The sequence below is a fragment of the Drosophila grimshawi genome, unplaced genomic scaffold (genome assembly GCF_018153295.1).
Source record: "Drosophila grimshawi isolate 15287-2541.00 unplaced genomic scaffold, ASM1815329v1 contig_1369, whole genome shotgun sequence".
NCBI lineage: Eukaryota > Metazoa > Arthropoda > Insecta > Diptera > Drosophilidae > Drosophila > Drosophila grimshawi.
Genome location: NW_025062891.1, coordinates 892,776 through 917,535, shown reverse-complemented (window position 1 = coordinate 917,535; position 24,760 = coordinate 892,776). Strand labels below are relative to the sequence as shown.

Sequence of the window (24,760 nt, the reverse complement as noted above, 5' to 3'; positions counted from 1 at the left end):
TTTGGGTTTGGGTTTGGGTTTGGAAATGAGAGAATTTATGAACTAATCAAAATAAACTTTTTGCTAACAAATTGCACCCCCTCACAAAAAGACTAATATTTTCTAGAAGTTAAGAGTTTCTACAGAATTCCACTGAATCGAATGTGCATTTAAAAACGATGCTGCAAAAAACTAAAAAACTAATAAATTAAGTGATCCATTCTATTCACAATTTGTTATCAGCATTGAATGAAAAGTTTCAATACCTAAATATTTGTTCATAGGAAACAAAATTTAGTCATAGTAAAACTAAAAGCTAAATCTCTCTGATAGAAAACATTTAGTTTCATTATTGCACAGAAAACATAAAATTAGATTCTTTTATAAATGTACATTGAAAGGCAAGCCTAGAAGTTTTAAAAGGCAATTGAAGCAGAACATCATTAAAGTAAAACAAAGGTTTGTTTTAAATCTGTGAAGCCAATAAAAAATTACGTGGAATGTAAATCACACATTCAACACAATTAAAAAAATGAGTTTATTCTGCTTTATTATTAGCGATAAATGTATATAGATCTGAAGTTTTAGATGTGTCAGCGCATAATATAAACTAAACAAATGTCCTTATCAGAAGTACCCTGGCTTATCTTTTCTTAACAATTCACACAGGTTAGACTGGGTATATAAACCCTAGATGCATTACCGATGAGCATTACTAACAGTGTAGCCCAGCAGCTGCTCTAAGGTCTTGTCAAAACTTAGCGAAAGCCATCCAAAACACATCACAATGAAGTACTTTGTATATTTCTGTGTTCTTGCCGCGCTGTTGTCCTGGGCTCTGGCAGAGTCTGTTACCCAAGAGCTCCAGTCAGCTGGCCAGGCTATGATTGAATCCGAAGGACCAGCAGACGTAGAACAAGCTGTTGCCCTATTCTTACGCCAGGAGGAGCATGAGGATGTGGAACATGTTGAGTCGGACAGCCGCCAAAAACGCGTTGCCTGCCGCTGCTACAGACGTGGCAAAGTGATTGTCTGCTATTGCCGCTAGAGGGCGTTTCACATGCATTTTGGTCATTAATGGGAACGGAATATGCCCAATACTACAGTTTATTAAAAAAAAATCTATATATATATAATTGTAAATATTAAGAAAGAGCAAATAAATCAGATTTTTAACTGAAGGGAAATAATACTGATCAAGTGAGCTATATATGAAGGGCCCAAAAAGTGTTGTATTTAATGATGAAATAAACAATTTAGGTTAAAAACAAAAGCAGACAACGAACATTTAACGTTCGAATGTGAATTTCCTGAGCAATGTTTACTTTTTACTTTTGGCGCTAATTTTTGCTATTTATGTGAATTTACATATAATGATCTAATGAACAAGCTTATCGCATACATACATATATGCCCGAGCGGCACGAGCGGACGAGATACCATCTATCCGTTGTGGGTCAAAGCAGGCCGGCTGTAGATCAGGAAAGGAATGAACTGATAGCAACAGTTAATTTCATTCTTAGAAATTCCAAATATTTGCATATTTACAAATCATAATGAGTGCTCAACAAGTACGTACATACAAGCAACAGCTCAACTTTGTCTAGTATAGGTCTACACTGCACTCAACACAATATTCTTATTCTTATCAATTAAATAAATAAACACATGAACAGGAGGGAAGAGTATGGAATGTACTGATGCGATGCTTATTGCACAGTCTGCAGCAGAGTAGCAGACACAGATACAGCTACAAATACAGAAAAGGAGACACACGCTCAATTAACGCCAATTATAAATGATCTCGAAATGAAATTGTTAATGAAAACTTATAGGAATTAATACTGAATTACGAGTGTCGTGGGCTTTAATTTATAAATGCGTTAAAAGTTATGTTACACCAATAAGCGAAACCGGCCGGAGAAACAGCAACAACAATAGCAACGAGACCAACTGCTGATTGCTTTATTTTATTTGTATTGCAATTGTGGTCGCGCAAATTGTGTTTGCTTTGGTAGCGTCTCAGAGAACCGCACACGAGAGTCTCTTTATTTACACTGAGACTAGTTATCAGTATTGCGCATTTCAAACAAAACAGAGAGACGTATAGCTCAAAAGAATGGAGCAATAGTAACCATTAATTCAACAAAAGAAAAGAAAAATCACAATTTAAATGTGCGCGTAACAAAACGACAAAAATACCAAAATAAATCGATATACGATAATGTTAAAAATAGCTCATCCAGCTGAAGACACTGTGCCAGTTAACAGATGCTATTTTTAAATGAAGTGTTACTTCTACGAGCTATTACTCAATTACCACCACAAGAGCTATTTGATGCTTTAAGACCACATTGCTTTAATCTTCATAAATAAAATAAAAATTTCTATTAAGTGCAAATTCCACAAAAAAAATGTATATGCTGTAGGGCTTACCAAAAATGCTCACAGTTAATAACAGTTCATCAATCTGTTAAGATTGATGGCTGTACAGAAAACGCAACTGGTACTTTTTTGTTATTTTGTGTTGTGACAGGAGAGGCAGAAAACACCTTTGTTCTTATCTGTTAAGTTCTTGTGGACAGCAAAACATTAAAGTACTTACGGAGAGTATTTTGTTTTATAGCCGAGCGTTAGCTGTCGCCTCAATTAGTCCCAGTGTTTCATCTATCATTCATTATCATACACATTTTAAACGCAAGCAGCGTTGTGCTGACGTGGTTTTAATCGTTCTACCCGGTGAATTTGAATAAAATCAATTAAACAATTGTTAAATAGTTTTAAATGATGTCCACAATGAATGTGTTAATCTGCTGCCTTATGCTGCTGGCCATCACTCAAGTGCAAGGCTACAGTTTCACATCGAAAGAAGTCAAATGCCACGGTGAGTGAAACTATCGCCAATCTTTTCGCATTAATAATTAATTAACTGTCCAAAAATTAAATTTTTAGTATGCAAGGCGACGGTGCAGGAGTTAGAGGATGCCATTGCCAAGGAGGATGCCAACAAAAAGGTTGACGTAAGCGGCTTCCGACTGGATGCCCAAGGCAATTCCATAAGCAAGCGCGTGCTTCTAATCAAATCCGAGATGTATTTGACGGAACTCATGGAAAAGATTTGTGAGTTGATATCTAACATTGATTATATTCACCCAATGGACAATCTGTATATTGCTCTCGATACGCAGGTGAAAAAATGGATGATTACCTCAAGGCGACCTACAAGAGCAATGGCAAATTTACATTGCTCAAGATGATAGTCGATGGCAAAATGAATCCAGAGTCGTCGCTCGTTGATTTTGTGCAAGATGGTGATCTCAACAAGAGCCTGGGGCATTTTTGTCTCGAGGTGCTCGAAGATAACGAGGAGACTTTCCTGAAAGCATTCCAAGCCGAAAACCTTGGCAGCGATTTAGATATTAAAATCTGTTCTGAGCAGGCCAATTACTGCGATGAGGCGCCTGTGCAGGACGAATACGACTTCGATGGCAAAGAGGAATTGTGATCCCTATAACAATTCCATTTAATTAACGAATTTTTATGATCATCATTGTTATAGAGTGCCTGCAACAGGCGCCAATTTGTACTGACCTAACGAACGAAATTTGTACATTATAAATTTGATATGCGTCAAATACAAGCGACTTAAAATGACAATAAAATTGAGACGTGCAATTCCACAGAAAGTTAAGCTCCTTTTTTTATTGTTTAAATGTACAACTGAATCAGATATTGTATATTATGAAGAAGTCGCCATGTTTTTATTTAACTTCAAATTTCTACTCTTCTTTGCTGCAAGGATTCATATATTATATATCTTTTTTAGACCACATGCTCGAGTTAATGGCTTACGGTTTATCATCGACATTGCGTAGCATTTGATGACGTATAACCAGAAATGGAGCACCGAATCCAAGCGTACCAAGTACCAAATAGATCAGTGTAAAACGCATCGGGTTCTCGATTCCCTTGCGAAAGGGCAAGTTCTGTGTGCTTCCCATATGAGACGCATAATCCATAATAAATTAGCTATTTTTCAATTACTTACCATGCCGGGAATGCCTCCGGGATAACCGGACATACGACGAATGAGCGGGGCGCACATTTTGCGTGTCTCAGCGCGTAGGGCGAACATATTTCAATCAGTTTTATTACTTTTCAAGTCCTAGGACGATTTAAAATAGTCACCAAACAAGACGAACTATTTCTAGTGACTAACAACTATTTTTTATATGAAATCAGCTGTATCATATGGATTTTTTCAATGCCTACTTAATGTTAAGGGAAACAACAAGAAAACAAAAGATTTTCGGTCTTTAGCTTCTGAGTAACTTTATTACATTTAAACTTTTGACTTAATGTTTAGCTATAACACAATACACGACATGATGGCTGCTACAACAAACAACGAAATCTGCAAAGAAAAATTGCCAACATGCAGTTAACAGCATGCCATAAATAATCAGTCAAAATAACTAACCTTACATTTTGTGTGGAGTTGTTGTTGTTGTTGCTACTCCCGTCGGGGCTGCGGGGCCGCTTACTTCTTCAGCAGCTGGTGGCGGACGATCAGGAAGGGGGAGCCAAAGCCCAGGACACAGGCGATGGTGAATACAGCAGTGATCCTATATTTGTTAGCAAGGCTAAAGGGCAGATTCTGAAATTTGAAAATTGATTTGTAATGATATCATCGATTTTCCTACAGGATTTTATACTCAGTGCAAAATACAAATTATGTAATCAGACTGCTGCAGCTCGGTCGATATCTGCTTACCTCGCCGGGAACGCCACCGTGGCCGCTGTAGCGGACCATCGACTGGGAAAAGTTACGTGCAATGACACTGCTGCGGCCCAACATATTTGTTAATTTTTTGGATGTTTTATGTAAACTGCAAAAGCGGAATTTGTTGGTCGACTGGCGAAAAAGTGTGTGCACACCGAAAAAAGTATGACTGCGATAACTAAAGCAGCTGGTGTTATCGATACATCGCATACCCAAAATGGCATTGTTAACAACAATCGATAATAAGCTAGTTGTATACATGTGCCGCCCAATTAAAATCGAATGAAGCGCCAAATAACATAATTTGATTTTAGAATCGAAATGTTTTATTTGATGCATTAAAAAACTTAATAATTAAAATGAACATATTTTTGACAGCTAATCAGCACCAACTAAAACTAACACTTAAAAATATAATAAAATGTATGAAATACGGCATAACGAGCGGCTGGGGCAAAATTTTGGTCTCGAGCACTTAACTAAACTTAAATATACGATTAGTTTAGCCAGCAAAGAAACATCTGTAGACCATATATATAATGCCGCAGAGCCACATGCCCTTGTACACCTTGTCCACGACCCACATTCTGCAAATATATATTGAGATATTAACATAACTATATGGTTAGCTGATTATTTAGATTGTTGTCTTACACTTTCATGTGTCGCTTCGCTGCCGGAATCGACTCATCTGATTCCTTGAGAATTAAACGTCTGGCGCACAATACACAGTTGGTGAAGTAATCGATCAGATCTAGATCAATCTTCTCAATTACATAAGTTGTGCGTTCCTTATTGTTCATCAACTTTCGTAATTTAACTGCTTCTGTGTTGTCAAAACTCCAAACATTATTCGCATAGTACTCAAAGACCTCGAAACCCTTGGAAATGCGATTCTGAACGCGACAGAGTCTACGGGTGTATCAAATTAAACATAGTTACATTTCTCGCTTAGATCCACTCCACGGATTTGGATACTTACACGGGCGGATAGCGGAATAGACAAAGCAGAGCATCCACAAACAAGGCTGGCACCCATTGGAAGAATATCATGCACATGAAATGTACCCAATAGTTGGACTTCATGGAACCACCCGGATACCAGGCAACACCGTTAAGCGGCACCTTGTTCTCAATGACCCACCGGCCCAGCTCGATAATCTCCGCCCAGGAAACCTTAATGTCATTCGATGACGTCATATGTGCCACACGATTCGTATTGTTCGTGCCCGCTGTAATATTCCGCCAACTGGCGACCAAAATACCATTAACTGCCACATCGACGGGCAGGAAGTCACCATAGCCCGACGAATTGCAGTACATAGTGCGAATGACACCCTTGCCAGCACCGATGAGCAGACCCGTGGGTCCATTTATATTATCCGTCCAGCCGGGTATCGGCTCCTTCCAAATGGGTATGACAATCGACGGACGCAGTATGACAGCGGGCAACTCTTTGAACTTCTCCACAACCAAAGCCTCAGCGAGCGACTTGGTATACGCATAGGTATTGGGTATATCGCCCAGAATCTTCTTCTCAATCAGGGCCACTTCCTCATCAGAAAGCCACTCGCAGGCCTGAATCACCTTATGCGGATCTGCGGGCGGATCATACGGCTTCTCATACAGCGTCTTCACGTGCAAATGACAGTAGGCCGTCGAGCAGTAGGCAAAGAATTCCAATTGCTTCAATGTGGCAGCCAGCTCCAACATATACTTGGTGCCACGTGTATTCATAAAGACAGCATTGCGCAGTGGCTCATCGAATCTATATGCAAAAAAGGGTGAGAATAAATCGAGGTGTCATTGTATAAAATAAATATATTGTATATAAATAAATATTCGTATACTGTAGAAGACAGCAGCAGGTAAATGCTATATTTGGTTGCAACTTACCGGACTGTGGCGGCACAGTGATAAACAATGGAAACTTCGCTGCGCAGTATTGTCAAGTCCTGTTCGGAAATGCCTAAGCCCGGCAGCATCACATCTCCGGCAATGGCAACCACCTGGCTCAGTATGTGCTCCTCGCCGCGCTGCTTTTTAACCTGGTCGAACAACTGTAAACGGCATTTTATTGGCTTGGTTAGTTACGTGGACTTGGCTAATAAACTGAGCAATTATTATTATTCAACTTTTCGCAGGCTGCTTACCACATTCTGAAATATATCCTTAATGCGCTCCTGTGGATCCTTGCCCTTCTTGGGCCGTATCAGCAGATAAATGCGCTTAAGTTCGCCACACGAGCTGCAACATTAATAACGCATAAACTTAATTCATTGAGAATTATTGAGGTCACGTTTGCCGGCAGCAGCTGTTGGCCAACGCAATCAGCGAGTCAGCCAAGCAACCCACCCGCCCACTTGGAGCTTGCTACCTGAATTTACTCTGAATGTGGCTTCTTATGGCATCCGCCATATAGTTCATAGTCTTGACAACTAGTCGTATAGCAAATTTGATTATTGCAATAAATCACGTTGAATACAATTTGCATAATTTACTATTAACGGAATGTTGTGTAACTTGTACTTTGCACAAATAAATGCAATTTTTTTTTAATATTTAATATTTTAGCTTTAATTACTGGGCAATTGGCTTAAAACTTGTCTTGCAATATATTTCAGCGGACTATAAATGCTTTAGAAAACCATTAACACAGGTGTTTATTGCTAAATATATATTATTATTTTTTAAATCTCATTTCCAATCACTTACCGCAGCAGCTTCTCCACCAGAACTTTTCCAAGAAAACCAGTGCCGCCTGTTATGAATAGACTACGCCCCTTGAAGCTCTCCGCGACGCGATCAACCTCATCCGCATCCACATGCCCAATGGTGACCAGGCCCTCCTTCTCGAATTCAAATTTTGGCTTAGCCGTCATTTCAAGCGTGAAATGCCTTTTGCTGCAATATATGGTTGGGAGAGGTTTAATTTATGGTGCCCTCGTTGTTTGGTTTAAATGGTGTTAATAAAATGCACTGTGATTTTATTTGATCTTGGCTGAGTGATCAACTGGTTTTTTGTACTGGTTTTAAAGTTTGTCAACATTTTATACGACAACTCTGCTGTTCCCAATGTTAAGAGCCAAGTTGCTGGCTACGTGGCCACGCTTTATGAGCACGGCCGAGTCTGCAAGTCTGAAATGGACATCAATACGCCTATTGCGTATATGACGTGTGGCACATGTGAACCAATTAAGTTAGCGATTGCAACACGTAAGCAACTTGGTTGGCTGCTTATGGTCAGTTGGTGTGCCGTGATAGTGAGCTTGTAACTCCAGTCAAGCGATTCCGACAAAACCAAAATGGGCGTTAGATAATTGCTTAACAACAAGTCCTTCATGACCAGTTGATAAAAGTGAGTAAGCTTTCTGATACGCTTAACCATAAAATCCAGAGTTCACAAGGCAAGATATAATTATAAATTAATACGGCTGAACTTTGTATTAAGCTGACATTCAAGATTAACTAGCTGCCTGTCTATCCCAAGTAGTGTTTTTTTTATTATGATTTTACGATCTCTCAAAAAATGTTATGAGGTTTCCAAGTCATTAAATGTCTTACGTACAAATTTATAGAGTGTTAATAGTTTTAACATTGGCCAACAAGAATGGCAATATGCAGGCCAAGATCACAATCATTAGTGAATTCGTTTGTCAGTTTCGTTCGCTGTAAGAATGAAATGTCAACAATTAAATTAATTCATTTCTTCTCTCTCTCAAGAAACCAAAGATTTAGGAAACGAACGCGATTTTGCAAATGAAATTCAGCTCGGCACTGCGCAAAATAAGCACAGTTAACAGCTGCCAAGTGTAATAAAACTTTAAGTTGGATTTCAACTAGCAATTGACCTGTCTAATGTTGTTTTTTTTTTTTTATACAGACTCTTTTTACGAGTTTGTTGCAATAAAATTATACTTAAATGGAAAAGTTTCGTGTGAATGAAAAGAAAACGAAAAAAAAAAATAACCTGGCTATGATATTGTTATACATTTGAGTTGTTATTACTACCACAATTTTCCAGAAATCCCCAGGCGATGTGATTTACTTATATTTTTGGCCCGTCATTTAGACAACTGGCCCAAGCACCGTTGGGTCAGGCAAAGCCATAAGGTTCACAGCGATCAAATACGCTTCGTTGACGAAGCGGGACTCACATATTTGCTACTCTGCTATTTACGGTTGTACGTGTGTGTCTGTGTGTGTGTGTGTATGTGTGTGTCTGTGTTAACTGTCATTCCATGTGATTTCCATTGCAATTGTTGTTGTTGTTTTGATTGCCGTTACGAGCCTGCTCGTCGCTAGATGTGCATGGGCACGTTTCCCAGATAAAAAATAAAAACAAACCGAAATACAATAAGCAAAGGCGAAACGGCTTAAAGCGTATTGGCCACAGTCGTTGCTACTGATACACTGCTTCACACTGCATTTGGCAAATCTGCAATGCTACAAATTAAATTTAACGAGTGTTGCTTTAAATAACAAATTGACAAATTAAGAAATTGATTACGTTTGCTTTTAAATCGAAGAACTAAATTGATCATTTATGACCAGCTAACTGGACGCATTACTTATCTCGGCTTGAGGCTACTAATATTATTTGCAGTGCAAGTTTGACTAGTGGGGAGTTTATTTTTGTATTTATTTTTCTTTTTCTTATAGAGAGTCCAAAACAGTGTTACGATGGCTGGGAGCATATGGGACAACGACATTTTTACATTAAGTGTTGGCGTTTGGCGAAAAAATCTGGCCACTGCGGAGTTGGTCAGTTGCATTTTCGGCGATTTAATCAAGAGTTGAGCAACCAGTTTGAGCCAAGCCAGAGATGTTAGTAGAAAAGGAGCAAACCATAAATAAAATAACTTGAAACATTAATTGTCGTAAACATTTGTCGGCCAATCAAAATATGTTCAGAATAGAAAACATTAAAATCTGGTTTACAGCCCAATAAATATGTCTAAAATCACACGCGTATTAGAAGTTAAACAACTATCAAAAATGGACTTGATTTGTGGCTAAGCAAATTCAAATTAATTCTATTGTTCAAAAGTAGATGTCAATCATAATATTCAATACATAAGCTAAGCGCACCTTATTTTTTTATTAGTCAAATTAGTCACTCAAAGCACTTTTGTATTAAGAATTTGTTTGCAGTTCAATTTATACAAAATTGTAGTTGGCTACCAACACTTCCTTCTCGAGAAGGCTCGGCTTTAAGTGTCTCAGGATTCGTTGAAGTCAGCGACACGATTTCGGATAATCGTACGCGCGCGCTGAATGCTAAACACCAACTGAACAAACTCAGCTTCGGATTTGGGAAAAGAGCCTCGCATTCGAAAACAGCAGCCCCAAAAAAACAAAAAAAACCCAATCGAAAACACAAACAGCTAAGCTACAACGATGAAAAATCAAATGCTAATACTAAGCATCGTTTCATATCGGATCGGCTGCTTTGTAACACTCACACACACATCTGAAAACTAGCTGGCTACACACACACACACTGAGAGATATTCGTGTATGCAAAAGCACGCGAGCGCCAAAAGCAGCTCAGTCGCAGTCGACGTCTCAGTCGCCGCCCAGCGGCCAAGCTTGGCGTGGCATTCAAGTCGCTCTCCCCGGTCGGTCAGAGGTTTTGAGCTGTTTGCTATGCGACGCTTTTACAGTCGTTTGTATTTGGTTTTCGTTATTTATAATTGGCTGCGTGTGCTCTAAGTAAACGATCGCATCGGCTGCTGCCGCTGCTACTGTTGCTGTTGCTGCTGTTGCTGTTGCTGCTGCTGTTGCCCGGAAAAAAACTTCTTCCAATGACATCAACTACCGTTATTGCTACATAGTTGCAGGCTAGAATATGACGCAACTCCAGCTGCAGTTTTGAATTTATGTTTACGGCTCACAAGTTGTTACGTATTACGAATGCTTATATAAAACTTTATAGCGCGTACACACATTCATAAATTTGAAATGTTGACCCATTAATTAGACGGAATTGGCCATGGATAAACTCACCGGTAATCCAATCATTACTTGTTAGTTACAGTTGCTGATTTTAGCATACCCAGCAACGATGCAGATGATAACTTGCCAATGGCATTGACATCAAACGAGAGCGAAAACTAAAACATTGCCATACAAACGGTAGTCAGCTCACTTTTGTTGACCACCTAAAGTCGTAATGCCCATTAATAACGAGTCTTGTAGTCTTGCTAGTTGGAGCAATTTGTTGTCAAGCGCTACTCTCCAAAGCGCTAATCAGGTTTTGGGCTACCGGCAAAATGTAGTCAGAATGACTTAATACATTTGGTTTATCTTAAAAATATCTTTTATCAATCAAAATAAAATTTTTAAATAAATAAATAAATAATAATAATGTTAAATAATGCATTCTTAATTACTCAAATAGGCTCAAACAATTGTTATAAATTCATAAGTAAATAAAGCTAACTATTGAAATTGTATTCCTATTTAAATCCACAGTATCTTGTCTGTAGCTAGAAATATATCCCAAATTATTTAAATACACCTAAGTTTTACTTGTAATTTCATTTCTAAGGTGGCTACTTGAAAGGCTCTGGAAAGAGTATAAGAAATTTGCCCAAATCAACTCAAAGCGTACTAATCTTGATTTCCAACATTAAGTGTTACTCGTTGTTAGATTGGCTAAAACGAACCACGCGACTGGATCCGTTGTCGCGGTCAAGAAAACGCTTTGAACTTGAACGTGGAGGCAGGTATTCGTTGAGTTAGCCATTTATGTAAATGGAGTCATCATCACCATGCATATTTATCAATGCAAATAAGCTGCTATTGATTTTAGATGATCGCTAAAAACACGAACAAGCAGACAATAAATAGTGACACATTTGTGGCAATTCAACAATGCCTGTCTCTTTGCTCAGGGCTGGGAGAGTTCTTCGAATTCACACACGCCAAAGAGAAAAGACAAAGAAGAGTTTAGCCTTTGAGGCCGTAATTACAGACTTTAACTCACTGGCCAAAAAGTGCTAAACATTCAGGCCAAAATGCAGACACTGGCCAAGGAGGCGGGGCTGTTGCTGCGACAGGCAACATCCGACAGACGGCGCACGCCGGACGTCAGACGAATCGGGATGCTGAAGGCGCCACAATGTATCCCGTTACAGGACCATAAAACTCTCTAAGCGACTGGCGACAAGGCCAAATTATACCGCATACCCACACGTAGACCCCGTCCAAGTTGTGCACAAGGCTAATTGGACGCGGACCGCTCTTCATGGGGTATGGGTTGGATATAGGCAGATATATAAATATATAGGGGATGGGGAATGGTTGTGCGGGTCTTAACTTAAAAGAAGGCGGAACATAACAATTGTGGGTGATTTGCATACAATTTGGCGCTTGAATTACCAGCAAAGCGGCGACAAAATGTTGCTGCGTCATTGTGCTGATGGTTTTACTTACACACACACACACACACATTAACATAGATGCATACAGTTAATAAAGATGCATATAAAAATGGCCAACACAATGCAACTGCCCGTTGGTCATTGTTTGGCTGACAGTCGTGTCTGACAACAAACAAATCAGAGCCAGGCCGACATTGTCAAGGCTGACGCGGCAGCTGTTGCTGCTTATCTCTGGTTTGCAGTTAAACGACGAACTATAAATAAATAGACACAAAATTTAAACAAAAAATGAGCCCAAATACAGAAATGTATACGTGTTGAATTGGAGGGCATCAGCAAGGCAGCAACTGTTGCCAAACAACACACATAAATGTTGCATAGACATTTTGCAGCAACACTTGTTGCTGGTGCTGCGGCTGTTTCAACAAACACCCACATGCCACACGGGCTGGGCTTTGGCCTCTTGCCTGCCTATAATCCTTAACAAAGAACAACATCGTCGGCTGGCCGTCGTTTGTCGTTTGTCGGTTGTCGGCTGTTGCCTGTCGACTGTTGCTTGTCGACTGTATCCATATAAAACCGGATGTTTCGCCAAACATTCCCACAGAAGTGCTTCACATTTCCACGGTCAACAAGTGTCCTGTACCCAAAACCACGCCGTACAAGAACATCCTCAACGGCAAAGTCACGGTGTGTGTGGCTAGTGTGAAAGTGTTGGCATTCCTACTTTAATTTCGTCTACGGTATGCCTATTTAATTAATCTATTTTACATTCATATTGCACAAGGTAAGCTATATTTATTTAATAGTTGAATATTAATAATAAACCTTGTGAAATAAACAAAGAAAAGGTTCACACAGAAATCCAATCTAAGTTTTATCAGACTCTCGGAGAAATCCAATCTAAGATCAGAAAATATATTCATGACTTAAATATAAATGCCAATTTCTTAAACTAAGAAATATTTCTTTGATTTCATTTGATCATAGGATGAAAATCGTTAAGATGAAATACGTTGAATGAAGTCTTTTTCCAACTCATTTCAAGTTATAGATTTATGTCGCCTTTCTAAAATGATAAATTCGAAATTACTAATTTTGTTTGTTCGATTTAGTTTTTTTGAGTTGAGCTATCAACATAAAAGTTAGATTTTATACTGCATAATTCAAAATAATTTATTAAATAGCTATTTAGTCTTATAAGCTCTACTGAACCGACTCACTCATTCAGCTATGAGCCAAAGGCACAACACAATTTGTCTTTTTAATGTTCGTATTTCTGTTTTCAACATATAAAAAATATGTTATTTTTAGTTCACTTGAATGCTGGACACTTTTTTCATTCTTTAATTTGCAAAGGATATAAATTAAATTATAAAATTCGAGGAAAAACTGATTAAAACAGTATTCAGAGCACATAATAGCCCAAATTAATTTTTTATTTTCCCATTTTTGGTTAACGGTTTCCATTTTGATTTCATCTCACTTAAAAACTCTGATGGGAACTGAAATATCAAATTTCATCTCTTCTTAAAAGTTGGTAAATTGAGGTTAAAGATATTGAGATGAAAAACTCGCTGCATGTGGCAAAAACTGTTATTGGCCAGATGCTGACACCCAACCACACTCAGACACACGTTTATTTTGGGCTAATGAAAGTAAATTGAAATATTTACGGCTGCACTTTGGAGAGAAGCATTCGCCACAAAGCGTCACTAGATTTTCATTTGGCCAATGCAGTTTCCGCATTCTCTGCAGTTTTCATTCGTGGTAATAATAGTTAAGGTTGTACATCAGTTGGCCAGGTTGCATGTGCAGCTCAAGAACTAGCGGCGAAGCATGTAAAATTTTTGATTTATCACTGGCAAGGTTCAGGACAACAGCCATAGTTGTTCTATGCTCATTCCAGCAACTTACCCGTGCTGCAAATGTCTCACTGTGCCACATACGACGCGACAATCATTTGTCTTTTTGTTTTTTTTTTTTTTTTCATTTTTGCGAGCCGTTGAGGTGTTGAGCTGTCTGTTGATAAATTATTTGCATATTTAAATTTAGCACAAGATATTCTCTGACAAAAACATAATGTCCGGATAGATGGAGTACCAGATTGAGAAGATGGCACTTCAAGTGTATCGCATTGCGGCACATTCGTAAGATATGAAAATCTGATTAAAAGTGTTCGTTAAACAAAGTGCACCTTCCCCCTCCTCCCACAAAAAAAAAAAAGAAGCGAGAAGTGTCGGCTTTCATATTGACTCTGAGCCTAAACGAATTAACGAGTGTGTTATTGATACGACTGCCACGCGAGCAAGGCAGACAAAAGAGAACAGGACGCATGCCAAATTCCAGGCAACATTCAAAATATACACCTACACACAGCCAACAGCGAACAATTGTAAAAAAAACTGATTATTTTTGTTAATCTTAAATAATGCAGCTCTAAGTACACACTGCAAATAGTATTGCTGCAACATCTCTCATAATAATGCTTTTGGCAAACTCATAAATTGAATGGCACTTTGATGGCAGCTGCACAATTTACTGCTACCAAATGTTGTCATATTGCAAGTGCCGCTTTTTGTTGATTAGCTACAAAAGGTACGCATTTGATGCGCATAGTTGTGACCAGGCAACCGGCTGAAATTTAGGCACTGACTGTTAATTTAGCTGGCAAATTGCCAATGGCACCAACCACAGGGACAATACCTTTGCCACTCGTCGTGTCAACAGTTTTGTGTGCATTTCATTTGACACTTATTGCCCAAATATGAATTGCCGCTGATTGCGTTCGCAAAACCAAATAAAAAACAAAAAACTAAAAAAAAAGAAAAAAATGAATTACTGTTTTTTATTTGTATAAAAGTTTGTGAAATTGCACATTAATGTGCACGTACATCAAATGTATGTTAATGTAAATCGTTGGCCAGCTCATCAGCCGGGGTCAAATTGTTGTTGTTGTTGTTGTGCGTCTACGGCGTAGACTAAACAAGTTTTTAACAGTTATCTAGCTGTCCTAGTCGCACAGCAGCGTTCACTTTAAACTGAGCAATAAGTTGACCAACTTTTCCGAAATTAATGTCAAGTTAAACGTGTGGGGAAGTCCAGTTATACATCCATTTATACAATATGCCGCATAAAATGCGCGAATTTTCAGCAAGCTGTAAGAAAACACAAATGCGGCTTATAAAATTTAAAATTCATATTTTTTCTATCGATCTGATAATTATCTAATTTAAATTGTACACACGATTAATTAGTTTTGGATCGGTTTAATTCATCAACAAATCTGCTGACTATTCAGCTGAAAGTGAAAAAATAATGAGGAAATCTGATAAAGCCATACTTTTACCGAAGAACTGAAATGAATAGCTGGATTTGTGCAGAGTTTTGCGAGTTTTATCTGGTTTAAGTAATGAAAGAAGTCTATGGTTAGTTGAAAATTCGCGACTTCATTTATTTGAATAAAAAATAAAGATGCACATTTAAAAAATGTGAGGATCGCTTAATCGAATGCCGTTCATTTGGACTAAGTTTCCAGACATTAATTTTACAGTCAACCATGAGTTTAAAGCGGTATTTATTTACAACCTCCGAGTTATTACCACATAGATTTAGATATTTAGTTCGTTTTTTGGGGGTTCATTAATTCACAATGTTACAAAAGTATTCAACCTTCTTTTCGGTTTTAGAAGCTGTGAAGAGTTTCATTGATTTTCCTGCAAAAATTGTAGATCATGCTTGGTACTCCAATCCTATTGGTCTGATGCTGACCTCAAAACTATTTACAACGCCTATAATTGGAATTTGCAGGCTTACACTTCTATCTTATTTCAATGGCCTAGTTCATTAGCTGCTTATCCACTTAAATTAGCTATCTGATGCTGTTGCTGTTGCTGATGTTGATGCAATGCATAAGCAAACGCTCAGCTTATCTTTGCTTGTCTGCCAGTTGAGTACTTCAACGCTAGCGTCACTACATCCAAAAGCCATAATCATTTGCATCTCTAATGGCCTGACTCTGACGGAGTCCGGACGTTCATACATCAACCACTCAACACCGCCTGCTTCACATGTAAGCCAACAGTTTAGCGCCTTCAGCCAGTTCTATAAAGGCTGTTGATGGGCACATCTTGTGTGGGATGGGGGGGATTGGTGCGGGGTTGACTTGACGCCTTTGGTTAGCCAGTGCCAACTCATGTTGCTACTGCTGTAACTGCTGTTACTGCTGGTGCTGCTGCTACTGCTATTGCCATTAATGCGCTTGGTTAACTTTTTACGCGCACATTCATATTTCGCTCTTGGCCAGGCGTATTATCGCATAAATATTGTTATGGTTAATTAGCGGGGCACTTTGTCTGAATAGAGCTGAAAGAAATGGCGTTAAGATGCTGCCACCGGAGATGCTGCTTCGTTGTCCTCTTCTTGTTGTTGTTGTTGCTGGTAGCTGTTAAGTAAAATGAATGGCGTTAGTTGCTTTGTCAGATGAGGGCGTTAATGTGATTAAAACTTGTAATAGATAATGCGCCAAGTGATTTATCCAACACCTCATAATTATGTTGTAATAACCCTTCTCTCCTTCTCTCCTCGTCTCCCTCTCTCTCTCTCTATCTGCGTGTATTCTTACAGATAATCCTACTCCAACCATGGGCATTGCATTGATGTTTCTGCTGGCTCTGTACCAAATGCAGTCGGCCATCTACAGCGAGATCATTGACACGCCCAACTACACTGATAATGCACTTAACGAACTGGAGGATTCGAGCACTGAGCCGCTTCCAGCAGTTGACAATGACATGTTGGATGCTATGATGATGATGAACGAGAAGCCGGATCAAACCGAACTGGAGTTACGGCTTCCAATTTCGAACATTGGGTTTGACTATGGCAAGAATTCGATGGTGTTGCGTTTACAGAAAAACGCACGAAAGCCGCAGCTCAAATACGATCCGGACTATGAGCAGAAGCGGAAATCGTTGCGGGACAACTTCATGCACTTTGGCAAACGGCAGGCGGAGCAGTTACCGCAGCCAACAGGACCCGGCTACTATGAGATGTCCAAGCGCTCGGCCATGGATCGCTATGGACGCGAGCCCAAGCAGGATTTTATGCGCTTCGGACGCACCCCATCGGATTTTATGCGCTTCGGTCGTGCACCTTCGGATTTCATGCGCTTTGGACGTGATCCTAAGCAGGATTTCATGCGATTTGGACGTGATCCTAAGCAGGATTTCATGCGCTTTGGACGGGATCCCAAGCAGGATTTCATGCGATTTGGACGTGATCCTAAGCAGGATTTCATGCGCTTTGGACGTGATCCCAAGCAGGATTTCATGCGCTTTGGACGTGATCCTAAGCAGGATTTCATGAGGTTTGGACGGGATCCCAAGCAGGATTTCATGAGGTTTGGTCGCGATCCCAAGCAGGATTTCATGCGTTTCGGACGCGCCGATGACTTTATGCGTTTTGGCCGGAACGTGAACTATCACGAGGAGCAGCGCAGTTCCAAGCCGGATTTTATGCGTTTCGGTCGACCTGATAACTTCATGCGTTTCGGCCGCTCACCGCCCACAGAGTTTGAGCGTAATGGCAAAATGGATTCAAATTTCATGCGCTTCGGAAAGCGTTCTCCTGGAGATGGAGCTGCCGGCACGGAATCGAATCAAACCAAAGCGCAGCTGCAGCAAAACAAGATTACTGCTGACGGGGGCAAGCAGGAGCAGCAGCAGCCAAGTGATGATAGCAACACAGTTGATAAAACCATAACGATGCTTTTCGACAAACACCATCAAGAACCACAACAACAGCAACAGCAGCAACAACAAAGACAGCCACAAGAAGAGCAGCAACTGAAGAGCAGCGAACAGAATAATTTGGAAGAGGCCAGTGCTGAGCAGTTCTTTGAGCCATAGAGTTTTTCCGTACAATGCACACTGTAAATATTAATTGGACAAAACGAAACATTATGATAAATGTTGTTAAACAAATGTATATGATTTATAACGCACGATAGTTATTGCAATTGTAATTAATTTGAATTTTTAATTGGGGCTGGATTAAAAATTCACCATGCTTTGATCTGTTTAAAAGAGAAAACTAAAAAAAAAAAATAAATAAACATTATTCAAATGATGAGCAAGGCTTGAAACATATACCAATGCACATAAATATATTTATTAGGTGTAATAACAAAATACAAAATTTGAAATTTAAATGTACTTCGACTATATGCATTGAAATGTTGTGAACAATCTTTTAAATAAAGACCACTCACTAACTATCTGTTTTTATTGCCTATTTTTAGATATCTTTTTATTAGAATCTATTTTAAGATGGCATTGGTATTGGCCTTAGTAATCAAAAATTCAAATTCAATACAATTCAAATTGCAAATTAATTCATGAGCAGCTGGCGCCATCTGTGGGCGAGCGGCTACAAAGACAAACTGTTGCTGTAAGCAAATTATATCTCGCACTGCAGATCTGGCAACGCCGAAGCAACAAGTTTTTAATTGAGCTGAACTCGTGTTGAGTTTGGCTCGCATTACGCACATACGAAGAGATTCTTATTGTTTGTGCATTTTGGAAACTAATGTATTATTAGGTGTTCACTTTTACAATGATGCAATAATCTCGTTCAAATTAAGAACCTTTGATATTATTTTAATAGCAAGAACCGCAAAGCCGGCAAGCACACTGTGAAGTCGTGCGCAATCACGGCACGCGCTCCGCTCTAGTTTTAACAGCTGTATGTCGCGGGTGGCTTTCATTTCGCATTTGTTTTATTTTCAATTCCGTCCACAAAAGCTTATTACGGCACACATATCTCAACTGCGAAGAACCAAACAACCAATAGGTAAATAAAAATACAAATCAATTCAAATAATTTCAACTAAAGAAGCAGCAACAACAGTTGCGCCTCGCTGGGCGAGTCTAAAGTCCAACTTGTTGCACTGTTGGCGTCGCCACTCATTGTTTTTGTTTGATATTTATATAAATAAAAATATAATAAATTATGTGTATACGTTTTAGGTACACTGATTAGAGAAATAGTTTGCTGACCATAATATTGAAAATGTCGGCACTGCTGAAAATACACAGAGGTGAGTTTAAAGAAAACAAACAATTTGACGATTACATAATTTAAATGTTTTGGGATGCGAGACAGAAAACATAAAGATAAGGCCCTTGGACAACTTATATAATGTTAGCAACGCATCATCAGATTGCCAAGAGTTCATAAAGAGAACTCCTCTGTTATGTGTAATCCTTATCACAGTTCTTGTCAATTAATGCGCTTTTGGAAATTGGTTTTGCAATCATTGATTATCTGTCGAATATTATTTACCATGCCCAGCTCACAAGCTCTTCACGCCCGCCTTTGTGCGCAGCGTTTCGGAGGCAGCAAAATATCCAAAGATAACCACCCACTACACTTTGAATCCGCGTGAAAAGGACGAGAGATGGAAGGAGGTGGACATGGAGCGATGCATCGAGGAGGTCGACTTAGTTATTGTTGGCGGTGGACCAGCTGGCATGTCAGCTGCAATACGTGCCAAACAGCTAGCTGCTGAAAAGAATCAGGTGAGCTTCTTATCACATTATGCGATGCTAAGTTGTCGAATCTTCATGTTCTGCATGTTTAGGAGATTCGCGTGTGCATTGTGGAGAAAGCCGCCGAGGCTGGTGGTCACATACTCTCTGGCGCTGTCATCGATCCGATTTCCATAAACGAACTGATACCTGACTGGCAGGAGCAGGGTGCGCCGTTGAACACGCCCGTGTCGAAGGACACCTTCTCTTATCTGACGCCCACCGGTCGCATCTCGATACCCATTTTCAAGGGCTGGCCCATGGACAATCATGGCAATTATGTTGTGCGTCTGGGTCACTTGGTCAAATGGCTGGGTGATCAGGCAGAGGCATTGGGCGTTGAGATTTATCCCGGATGTGCGGCCTCTGAGGTGCTGTTCCATGAGGATGGCAGCGTTAAGGGCATTGCCACGAACGATGTCGGCATTGCCAAGAGTGGAGCACCAAAAGAAACCTTTGCACGCGGCATGGAATTGCATGCGAAGACCACGATATTTGCCGAGGGCTGCCGTGGTCATCTGTCCAAGCAGATTATGGAGAAATTTGGCCTCAATGAGGGCAGCGACTCGCAAACTTATGGCATAGGACTAAAAGAGGTGTGGGAGATCGCTCCAGAGCATCATCAGTGAGTTTCAACATTGTTATAGACAAAGAAAGTCACTACTATTAATACATTCTTTTTAAGACCTGGTCTGGTGGAGCATTCGATTGGCTGGCCTCTGGATCGCTTTACGTACGGTGGCTCATTTCTTTACCATCTTGATGAGCCCACGCCCACCATCGCTGTGGGATTCGTTGTTGGATTGAACTACAAAAATCCTTGGATCAGTCCCTTCCAGGAATTCCAGCGTTTCAAGACGCATCCCAAAGTGCGGTCCGTCTTCGAGGGCGCAACGCGCATTGGTTATGGCGCACGTGCTATCAACGAGGGCGGCTTCCAGAGTTTACCCAAGAAGTTATCCTTCCCGGGAGGCTGTCTGGTGGGTTGCAGCGCCGGCTTCCTTAATGTGCCACGCATCAAGGGCTCCCACTATGCGATGAAGAGTGGCATGCTGGCCGCAGAGAGCGCCCTGGAGGCCATTGCTGAGGGTACGCAAACAACAGCGGGCATTGAGCCCATCAGCTATGCGGACAAGTGAGTTGAAATTAATTACCTGCGCACCTAAGCTAAATTCTGAAAAACTTATATTTTAGAATTAAGGAGTCGTTCATTTGGAAGGACTTGTACAAGGTGCGCAATGTGCATCCGTCCTTCCACAATCCGCTGGGTCTCTATGGCGGACTTGTGCTCAGTGGTTTCTCCATTTTCATGGGCGGCAGGGAGCCCTGGACGCTGACTCATAAAATACCGGATCACGAGTCGTTGAAGCCTGCCAATGTTAGTGAGCGCATTGTGTATCCCAAGCCAGATGGTAAAATCTCCTTCGATTTGCTGTCCTCGGTGGCGCTAACAGGCACCAATCACGAGGGTGATCAGCCAGCACATTTGACGCTCAAGGACGATCGTATTCCTGTTGATCACAATCTGGCCATCTATGAGGGACCCGAGCAGCGTTTCTGCCCCGCTGGCGTCTATGAGTATGTGCCCAACGAGGAGGGCGGCAATATGAAGCTGCAAATCAATGCACAAAACTGCATACACTGCAAAACCTGTGATATCAAGGATCCCAAGCAGAATATCAATTGGGTTGTTCCTGAGGGAGGCGGTGGCCCCGCCTACAATGGCATGTAATGCAATCTTCTTGCTTTGAAGAACGTAAAATACATGAATTATGCCACAATTGCATTTGATTAGTTTGTAATTCAAAAGAACAATAAGTCTAAAAGTACATGTGTCAAAATTGCTTGGAAATTATTTTAAAAATTGTAATTAACTGTAATTATGTAAGTCTGATATCGAAGTTGCAATAAAAGAAGAGTGAAATGTGAAATTGTGAAATTCAGTTGCCAAAAAGGTTTTTATTTAAAAGTTTCTACTTTTATGTTTAAAACATCAACTTATTTGGTAAATATTTCTTTTTTCCACAATCAATTTGTCAAAACCTTTCATATTCAGTGCACGGATAAAACTTGTTTACATAATATATATCATAATCATACATCATTTATATATAGCTGCTCTTTTTTGTTTTTGTTTCTTTTTTTAATATTTTTCACCAAAATTGTAACTAATTTTCGCCTAAACATAATGCGTACACTTACAAATGTGTACTGTAAATTATTTGAACAGAAATACATCGATGGTTATTACAATATGTGTATGGTATATTAAGTAATATCGATTTGGAGCGCACTTTACATTGATTACTTAGCTAGATGCATATCACTTAATTTGTATATTTTTAAACATATTTATCTGTTGTGTTTTTTAATGAGAGCGCTCTAAAGGTTTTATAAACTTTTAAACGCTTTTTTCTGGTACCCAATCATAGCTTAATTTCATGTTTAAATCTTATCAATATGGATCTGTACGTATAACTTGTTAGTTTGTGCTCATGCGGGCTTTTCTGTATGATTATCTGGACAACGAGTTGCAAATGGGACCACAATATATCTTTTGTTAGTAACATAAGTAAATATTTATAAAAATTGTGACTGTTAGCATTAGACTAGCATATACATAACATTAACAACATTTAATTTGCTAAACCGAAAACTAAACAATACAAATATTAAATCTATATTAGTTTAATTAAAAGACTCAATTGATTCTATAATTTATGTGCACACTGTCATCTTGTATATATGTGTATATATATATAAGTATGTTTTATGCATAAAGTCTTTTGCTTATTAACACGGTTTGCTTAAATTTCAACTAGACTGTTTTTATATCTTGTTCAGGTGCCACATAAATCGCCTTACAACAGTGCATTGGTTCAACATTTTATTCTAAATACAACTATAGTTACATTTATGCATTTACAAACTCGAACCTCGGCTGGAAACCATTAGACGAATACCTTGCACATATCTTTGTATCATTTATATTATTTTGTGGTCCCTGTGACCATAAAATCGCCTTGTAGACCAGCTATACAGTTCACTGCGCCAAATTCATCGTATATCTACCAAATATACATATATATATATATAAATGTATATGTATATGTGAGACTTCTTAACGTATTCATATCTTCATATGCCAATTAGAATTTAGCCTGCTCAATGAACGTTTTGTACATGATGTGCTGCTCTAGTTGAGTTACTTATCCATTTTGTCCAAGTTGTATTAATTTAATGTTAGTTTTAAAGCTTAGTTTAATTACATTTGTGTATGGTTGCATTAACTACATTTATTTAAATAGCACAAATAACACCTGTATTGAAATATTTTTCACCATCAAGTTTTAATTTTCATATTGTTATACATAAGTTCATTCAGCAAGTGATCGCTGTTCAACATTTATGTTTATGTTTTGTTAATTCAAGAGGCACTGTTTTTAAGGCAACACTACAGAGTGAAGTTTCAATTACCAGGATTTATTTACACATAACCAAAGATAGTAGGAAAACCGATTTTACGGGAAATATGGAAAAGTTCATTTGCAAATTATATGAAAAAATTCTTTTTGGGTTAACACAACGTACACATAACAATTGTAACATTACATTCAACACTCAATGTATTTGGTATAGATCATTTGATGTATATTTATACTTTGCTTATACATATACAACGGCCGCATAAACATCCATTTGTGTGTCTTTCTTCTTTGCCAGAGTGCTTTGTAAATTTGTTTAAAAATTTATTCTGTTCAAAATTGAATCTAAATAGTCTATTCGAAATTTCAAAAATTGATTTCAACGTTTTATGAAAGGCACTCTGACAAATTGGTTTCGATTAATTTAGACTTGTTATGGGAATTCTGCTTATATTATTATGTTCTTGTCCTTCTTTGTTAATATGTATCTTAATATTAATTCCTTCGAATTTTCAGTATATTGCTAGAAAATATGTAGCTTTGGCTACTTTATATTAATTATATACATATATATTTCTGCATATACATATGTACATATACATAGCTCAGTTTATTTTATATATATATATGTGTAAAGCTTGTTTGTTGTTCATCTCTGGGAAACCTGTAAAGTGTTTATATGTTTATTGTTTTTGTTTATTTGTTGTGCACTCGGATCGGTCATTTTGCGCTATATAAGTATGCACAGCTGTTACAGTCCACAGCATAAATAAAGTATACGTACTGTTGAATTAAATATGCAAATCCATATGTTTTTTCAATATTTTGCTTATTTGTTTTCGATTTTTACATATTGGCTTTATAAAGTGCAGCAGGTCGATCATATTGTGCTGGCGCAAATATTTACTGAGCGCGTTTACCTCTAAAATGTCTAAATATATATTCTTATGAACTTATGTATTTCAATAAAATAAATGGGCAATTGACATGCACACAGCCCCACCCACCTACATAAGTATGTATGATTAAAGGTACATGTTTACTTCTTCAGAAAGAAATATGAAATGATATGAATTGGGAAAATATATAAAATCAAATAAAAGAAGTAGCGACCGCAACTGAAATTGTTTATAATCATTTTATTTAAATTATATTTTGTGTTTTGAGTTGTTTTTTTTTTTTTTGTTTTTTTTTTTTTGTTTTACAAACTGCATTTAAAATTGTAAATCGTAAATGGTAAATGTAAAAATACAAAACTTAAGGCGCAACATTTGAAAAAACGCTTCAAATCGAACAGAAATTCACTTTTAAGTTAATTACAAATTATGACTTCGTTTTGCTTAGAGAAGAAGAGAATAAAGTCTATAAAATAGGGGGGCGCTTAAGAAAATTATAATTATAATTAAATCAAGCTTTTCTTTCTTTGCAAATACCGCGCTCTTCTCTCTCTCTCTCTCTCTCTCTTCCTTTCTCTCTCTCTCGCTCCCGATCTCTTACTGTCCCACCCGACTCACTCTCACAAACACAACTAAATCTTAGATCTATTGTATTAAATTAGAAATTAATAGTTAAATTAAAATTAAACTGAGTCGTTGA

General features: G+C 38.6%; 7 protein-coding genes across 10 annotated transcripts; 4 read left to right on the top strand and 3 right to left on the bottom strand.

Moving 5' to 3' along the window:
• Positions 1-734: 734 nt before the first annotated feature.
• LOC6560491 lies at positions 735-1,169 on the top strand. Its single transcript, XM_001986909.2, has one exon. It carries the CDS (start codon positions 767-769, stop codon positions 1,025-1,027), a length of 261 nt encoding a protein of 86 aa, XP_001986945.1. The 5' UTR covers positions 735-766; the 3' UTR covers positions 1,028-1,169.
• Positions 1,170-2,504: 1,335 nt separating this feature from the next.
• Positions 2,505-3,665, top strand: LOC6560490 (protein seele). The gene is made up of 3 exons (XM_001986908.3): positions 2,505-2,863; positions 2,932-3,099; positions 3,168-3,665. Exons 1-3 carry the CDS (start codon positions 2,764-2,766, stop codon positions 3,482-3,484), a joined length of 585 nt encoding a protein of 194 aa, XP_001986944.2. The 5' UTR covers positions 2,505-2,763; the 3' UTR covers positions 3,485-3,665.
• Positions 3,655-4,164, bottom strand: LOC6559842 (cytochrome c oxidase subunit 7C, mitochondrial). Its single transcript, XM_001986907.2, has 3 exons — positions 4,028-4,164; positions 3,832-3,965; positions 3,655-3,771 (listed from the first exon to the last, which is right to left on the bottom strand). Exons 1-3 carry the CDS (start codon positions 4,112-4,114, stop codon positions 3,759-3,761), a joined length of 234 nt encoding a protein of 77 aa, XP_001986943.2. The 5' UTR covers positions 4,115-4,164; the 3' UTR covers positions 3,655-3,758.
• Positions 4,165-4,285: 121 nt separating this feature from the next.
• On the bottom strand, positions 4,286-4,951 carry LOC6560214 (cytochrome c oxidase subunit 7C, mitochondrial). Of its 2 annotated transcripts, none has more exons than XM_032734506.1 (3): positions 4,754-4,951; positions 4,460-4,636; positions 4,286-4,393 (listed from the first exon to the last, which is right to left on the bottom strand). In XM_032734506.1, exons 1-2 carry the CDS (start codon positions 4,835-4,837, stop codon positions 4,520-4,522), a joined length of 201 nt encoding a protein of 66 aa, XP_032590397.1. In that variant the 5' UTR covers positions 4,838-4,951; the 3' UTR covers positions 4,286-4,393; positions 4,460-4,519. The 2 variants fall into 2 exon arrangements, with proteins under 2 accessions (XP_032590397.1, XP_001986942.1); XM_001986906.2 differs by having other exon boundaries at positions 4,465-4,636; positions 4,754-4,933.
• Positions 4,952-5,099: 148 nt separating this feature from the next.
• LOC6560213 (putative fatty acyl-CoA reductase CG5065) lies at positions 5,100-10,038 on the bottom strand. The gene is made up of 7 exons (XM_001986905.2): positions 9,854-10,038; positions 7,478-7,666; positions 6,916-7,009; positions 6,659-6,822; positions 5,745-6,530; positions 5,417-5,674; positions 5,100-5,349 (listed from the first exon to the last, which is right to left on the bottom strand). Exons 2-7 carry the CDS (start codon positions 7,642-7,644, stop codon positions 5,265-5,267), a joined length of 1,554 nt encoding a protein of 517 aa, XP_001986941.1. The 5' UTR covers positions 7,645-7,666; positions 9,854-10,038; the 3' UTR covers positions 5,100-5,264.
• Positions 10,039-12,776: 2,738 nt separating this feature from the next.
• On the top strand, positions 12,777-18,358 carry LOC6560226 (FMRFamide-related peptides). 3 transcript variants are annotated; one of them, XM_032734630.2, is made up of 3 exons: positions 12,777-12,937; positions 16,777-17,518; positions 17,552-18,358. In XM_032734630.2, the coding sequence occupies exons 2-3, from the start codon at positions 16,794-16,796 to the stop codon at positions 18,057-18,059; spliced, it is 1,233 nt and encodes a 410-aa protein (XP_032590521.1). In that variant the 5' UTR covers positions 12,777-12,937; positions 16,777-16,793; the 3' UTR covers positions 18,060-18,358. The 3 variants fall into 3 exon arrangements, with proteins under 3 accessions (XP_032590521.1, XP_043072398.1, XP_001986940.1); XM_043216463.1 differs by having other exon boundaries at positions 12,778-12,937; positions 16,777-17,309; positions 17,442-18,354; XM_001986904.3 differs by having other exon boundaries at positions 12,778-12,937; positions 16,777-18,353.
• Positions 18,359-18,858: 500 nt separating this feature from the next.
• On the top strand, positions 18,859-21,682 carry LOC6559114 (electron transfer flavoprotein-ubiquinone oxidoreductase, mitochondrial). The gene is made up of 6 exons (XM_001986903.2): positions 18,859-19,002; positions 19,179-19,249; positions 19,504-19,730; positions 19,793-20,364; positions 20,425-20,874; positions 20,934-21,682. Exons 2-6 carry the CDS (start codon positions 19,222-19,224, stop codon positions 21,469-21,471), a joined length of 1,815 nt encoding a protein of 604 aa, XP_001986939.1. The 5' UTR covers positions 18,859-19,002; positions 19,179-19,221; the 3' UTR covers positions 21,472-21,682.
• The last annotated feature ends 3,078 nt before the right edge of the window (positions 21,683-24,760 follow it).

What these genes read in the sequence shown, in the direction of transcription:
- LOC6560491 (XM_001986909.2), top strand. Translation starts at nt 767, where the DNA reads ATGAAGTACTTTGTATATTTCTGTGTTCTTGCCGCGCTGTTGTCCTGG.
- LOC6560490 (XM_001986908.3), top strand. Translation starts at nt 2,764, where the DNA reads ATGATGTCCACAATGAATGTGTTAATCTGCTGCCTTATGCTGCTGGCC. An exon ending in GAAAGAAGTCAAATGCCACG is followed by an intron (nt 2,864 to 2,931) that starts GTGAGTGAAACT and finishes TTAAATTTTTAG; the next exon opens with TATGCAAGGCGACGGTGCAG. An exon ending in GGAACTCATGGAAAAGATTT is followed by an intron (nt 3,100 to 3,167) that starts GTGAGTTGATAT and finishes CTCGATACGCAG; the next exon opens with GTGAAAAAATGGATGATTAC.
- LOC6559842 (XM_001986907.2), bottom strand. Translation starts at nt 4,114, where the DNA reads ATGTTCGCCCTACGCGCTGAGACACGCAAAATGTGCGCCCCGCTCATT. An exon ending in CCGGAGGCATTCCCGGCATG is followed by an intron (nt 3,966 to 4,027) that starts GTAAGTAATTGA and finishes GGAAGCACACAG; the next exon opens with AACTTGCCCTTTCGCAAGGG.
- LOC6560214 (XM_032734506.1), bottom strand. Translation starts at nt 4,837, where the DNA reads ATGTTGGGCCGCAGCAGTGTCATTGCACGTAACTTTTCCCAGTCGATG. An exon ending in ACGGTGGCGTTCCCGGCGAG is followed by an intron (nt 4,637 to 4,753) that starts GTAAGCAGATAT and finishes TTCAAATTTCAG; the next exon opens with AATCTGCCCTTTAGCCTTGC.
- LOC6560213 (XM_001986905.2), bottom strand. Translation starts at nt 7,644, where the DNA reads ATGACGGCTAAGCCAAAATTTGAATTCGAGAAGGAGGGCCTGGTCACC. An exon ending in CTGGTGGAGAAGCTGCTGCG is followed by an intron (nt 7,010 to 7,477) that starts GTAAGTGATTGG and finishes TTAATGTTGCAG; the next exon opens with CTCGTGTGGCGAACTTAAGC. An exon ending in CTATTCCGCTATCCGCCCGT is followed by an intron (nt 5,675 to 5,744) that starts GTAAGTATCCAA and finishes ATACACCCGTAG; the next exon opens with ACTCTGTCGCGTTCAGAATC.
- LOC6560226 (XM_001986904.3), top strand. Translation starts at nt 16,794, where the DNA reads ATGGGCATTGCATTGATGTTTCTGCTGGCTCTGTACCAAATGCAGTCG.
- LOC6559114 (XM_001986903.2), top strand. Translation starts at nt 19,222, where the DNA reads ATGTCGGCACTGCTGAAAATACACAGAG. An exon ending in ATCGCTCCAGAGCATCATCA is followed by an intron (nt 20,365 to 20,424) that starts GTGAGTTTCAAC and finishes ATTCTTTTTAAG; the next exon opens with ACCTGGTCTGGTGGAGCATT. An exon ending in CCCATCAGCTATGCGGACAA is followed by an intron (nt 20,875 to 20,933) that starts GTGAGTTGAAAT and finishes CTTATATTTTAG; the next exon opens with AATTAAGGAGTCGTTCATTT.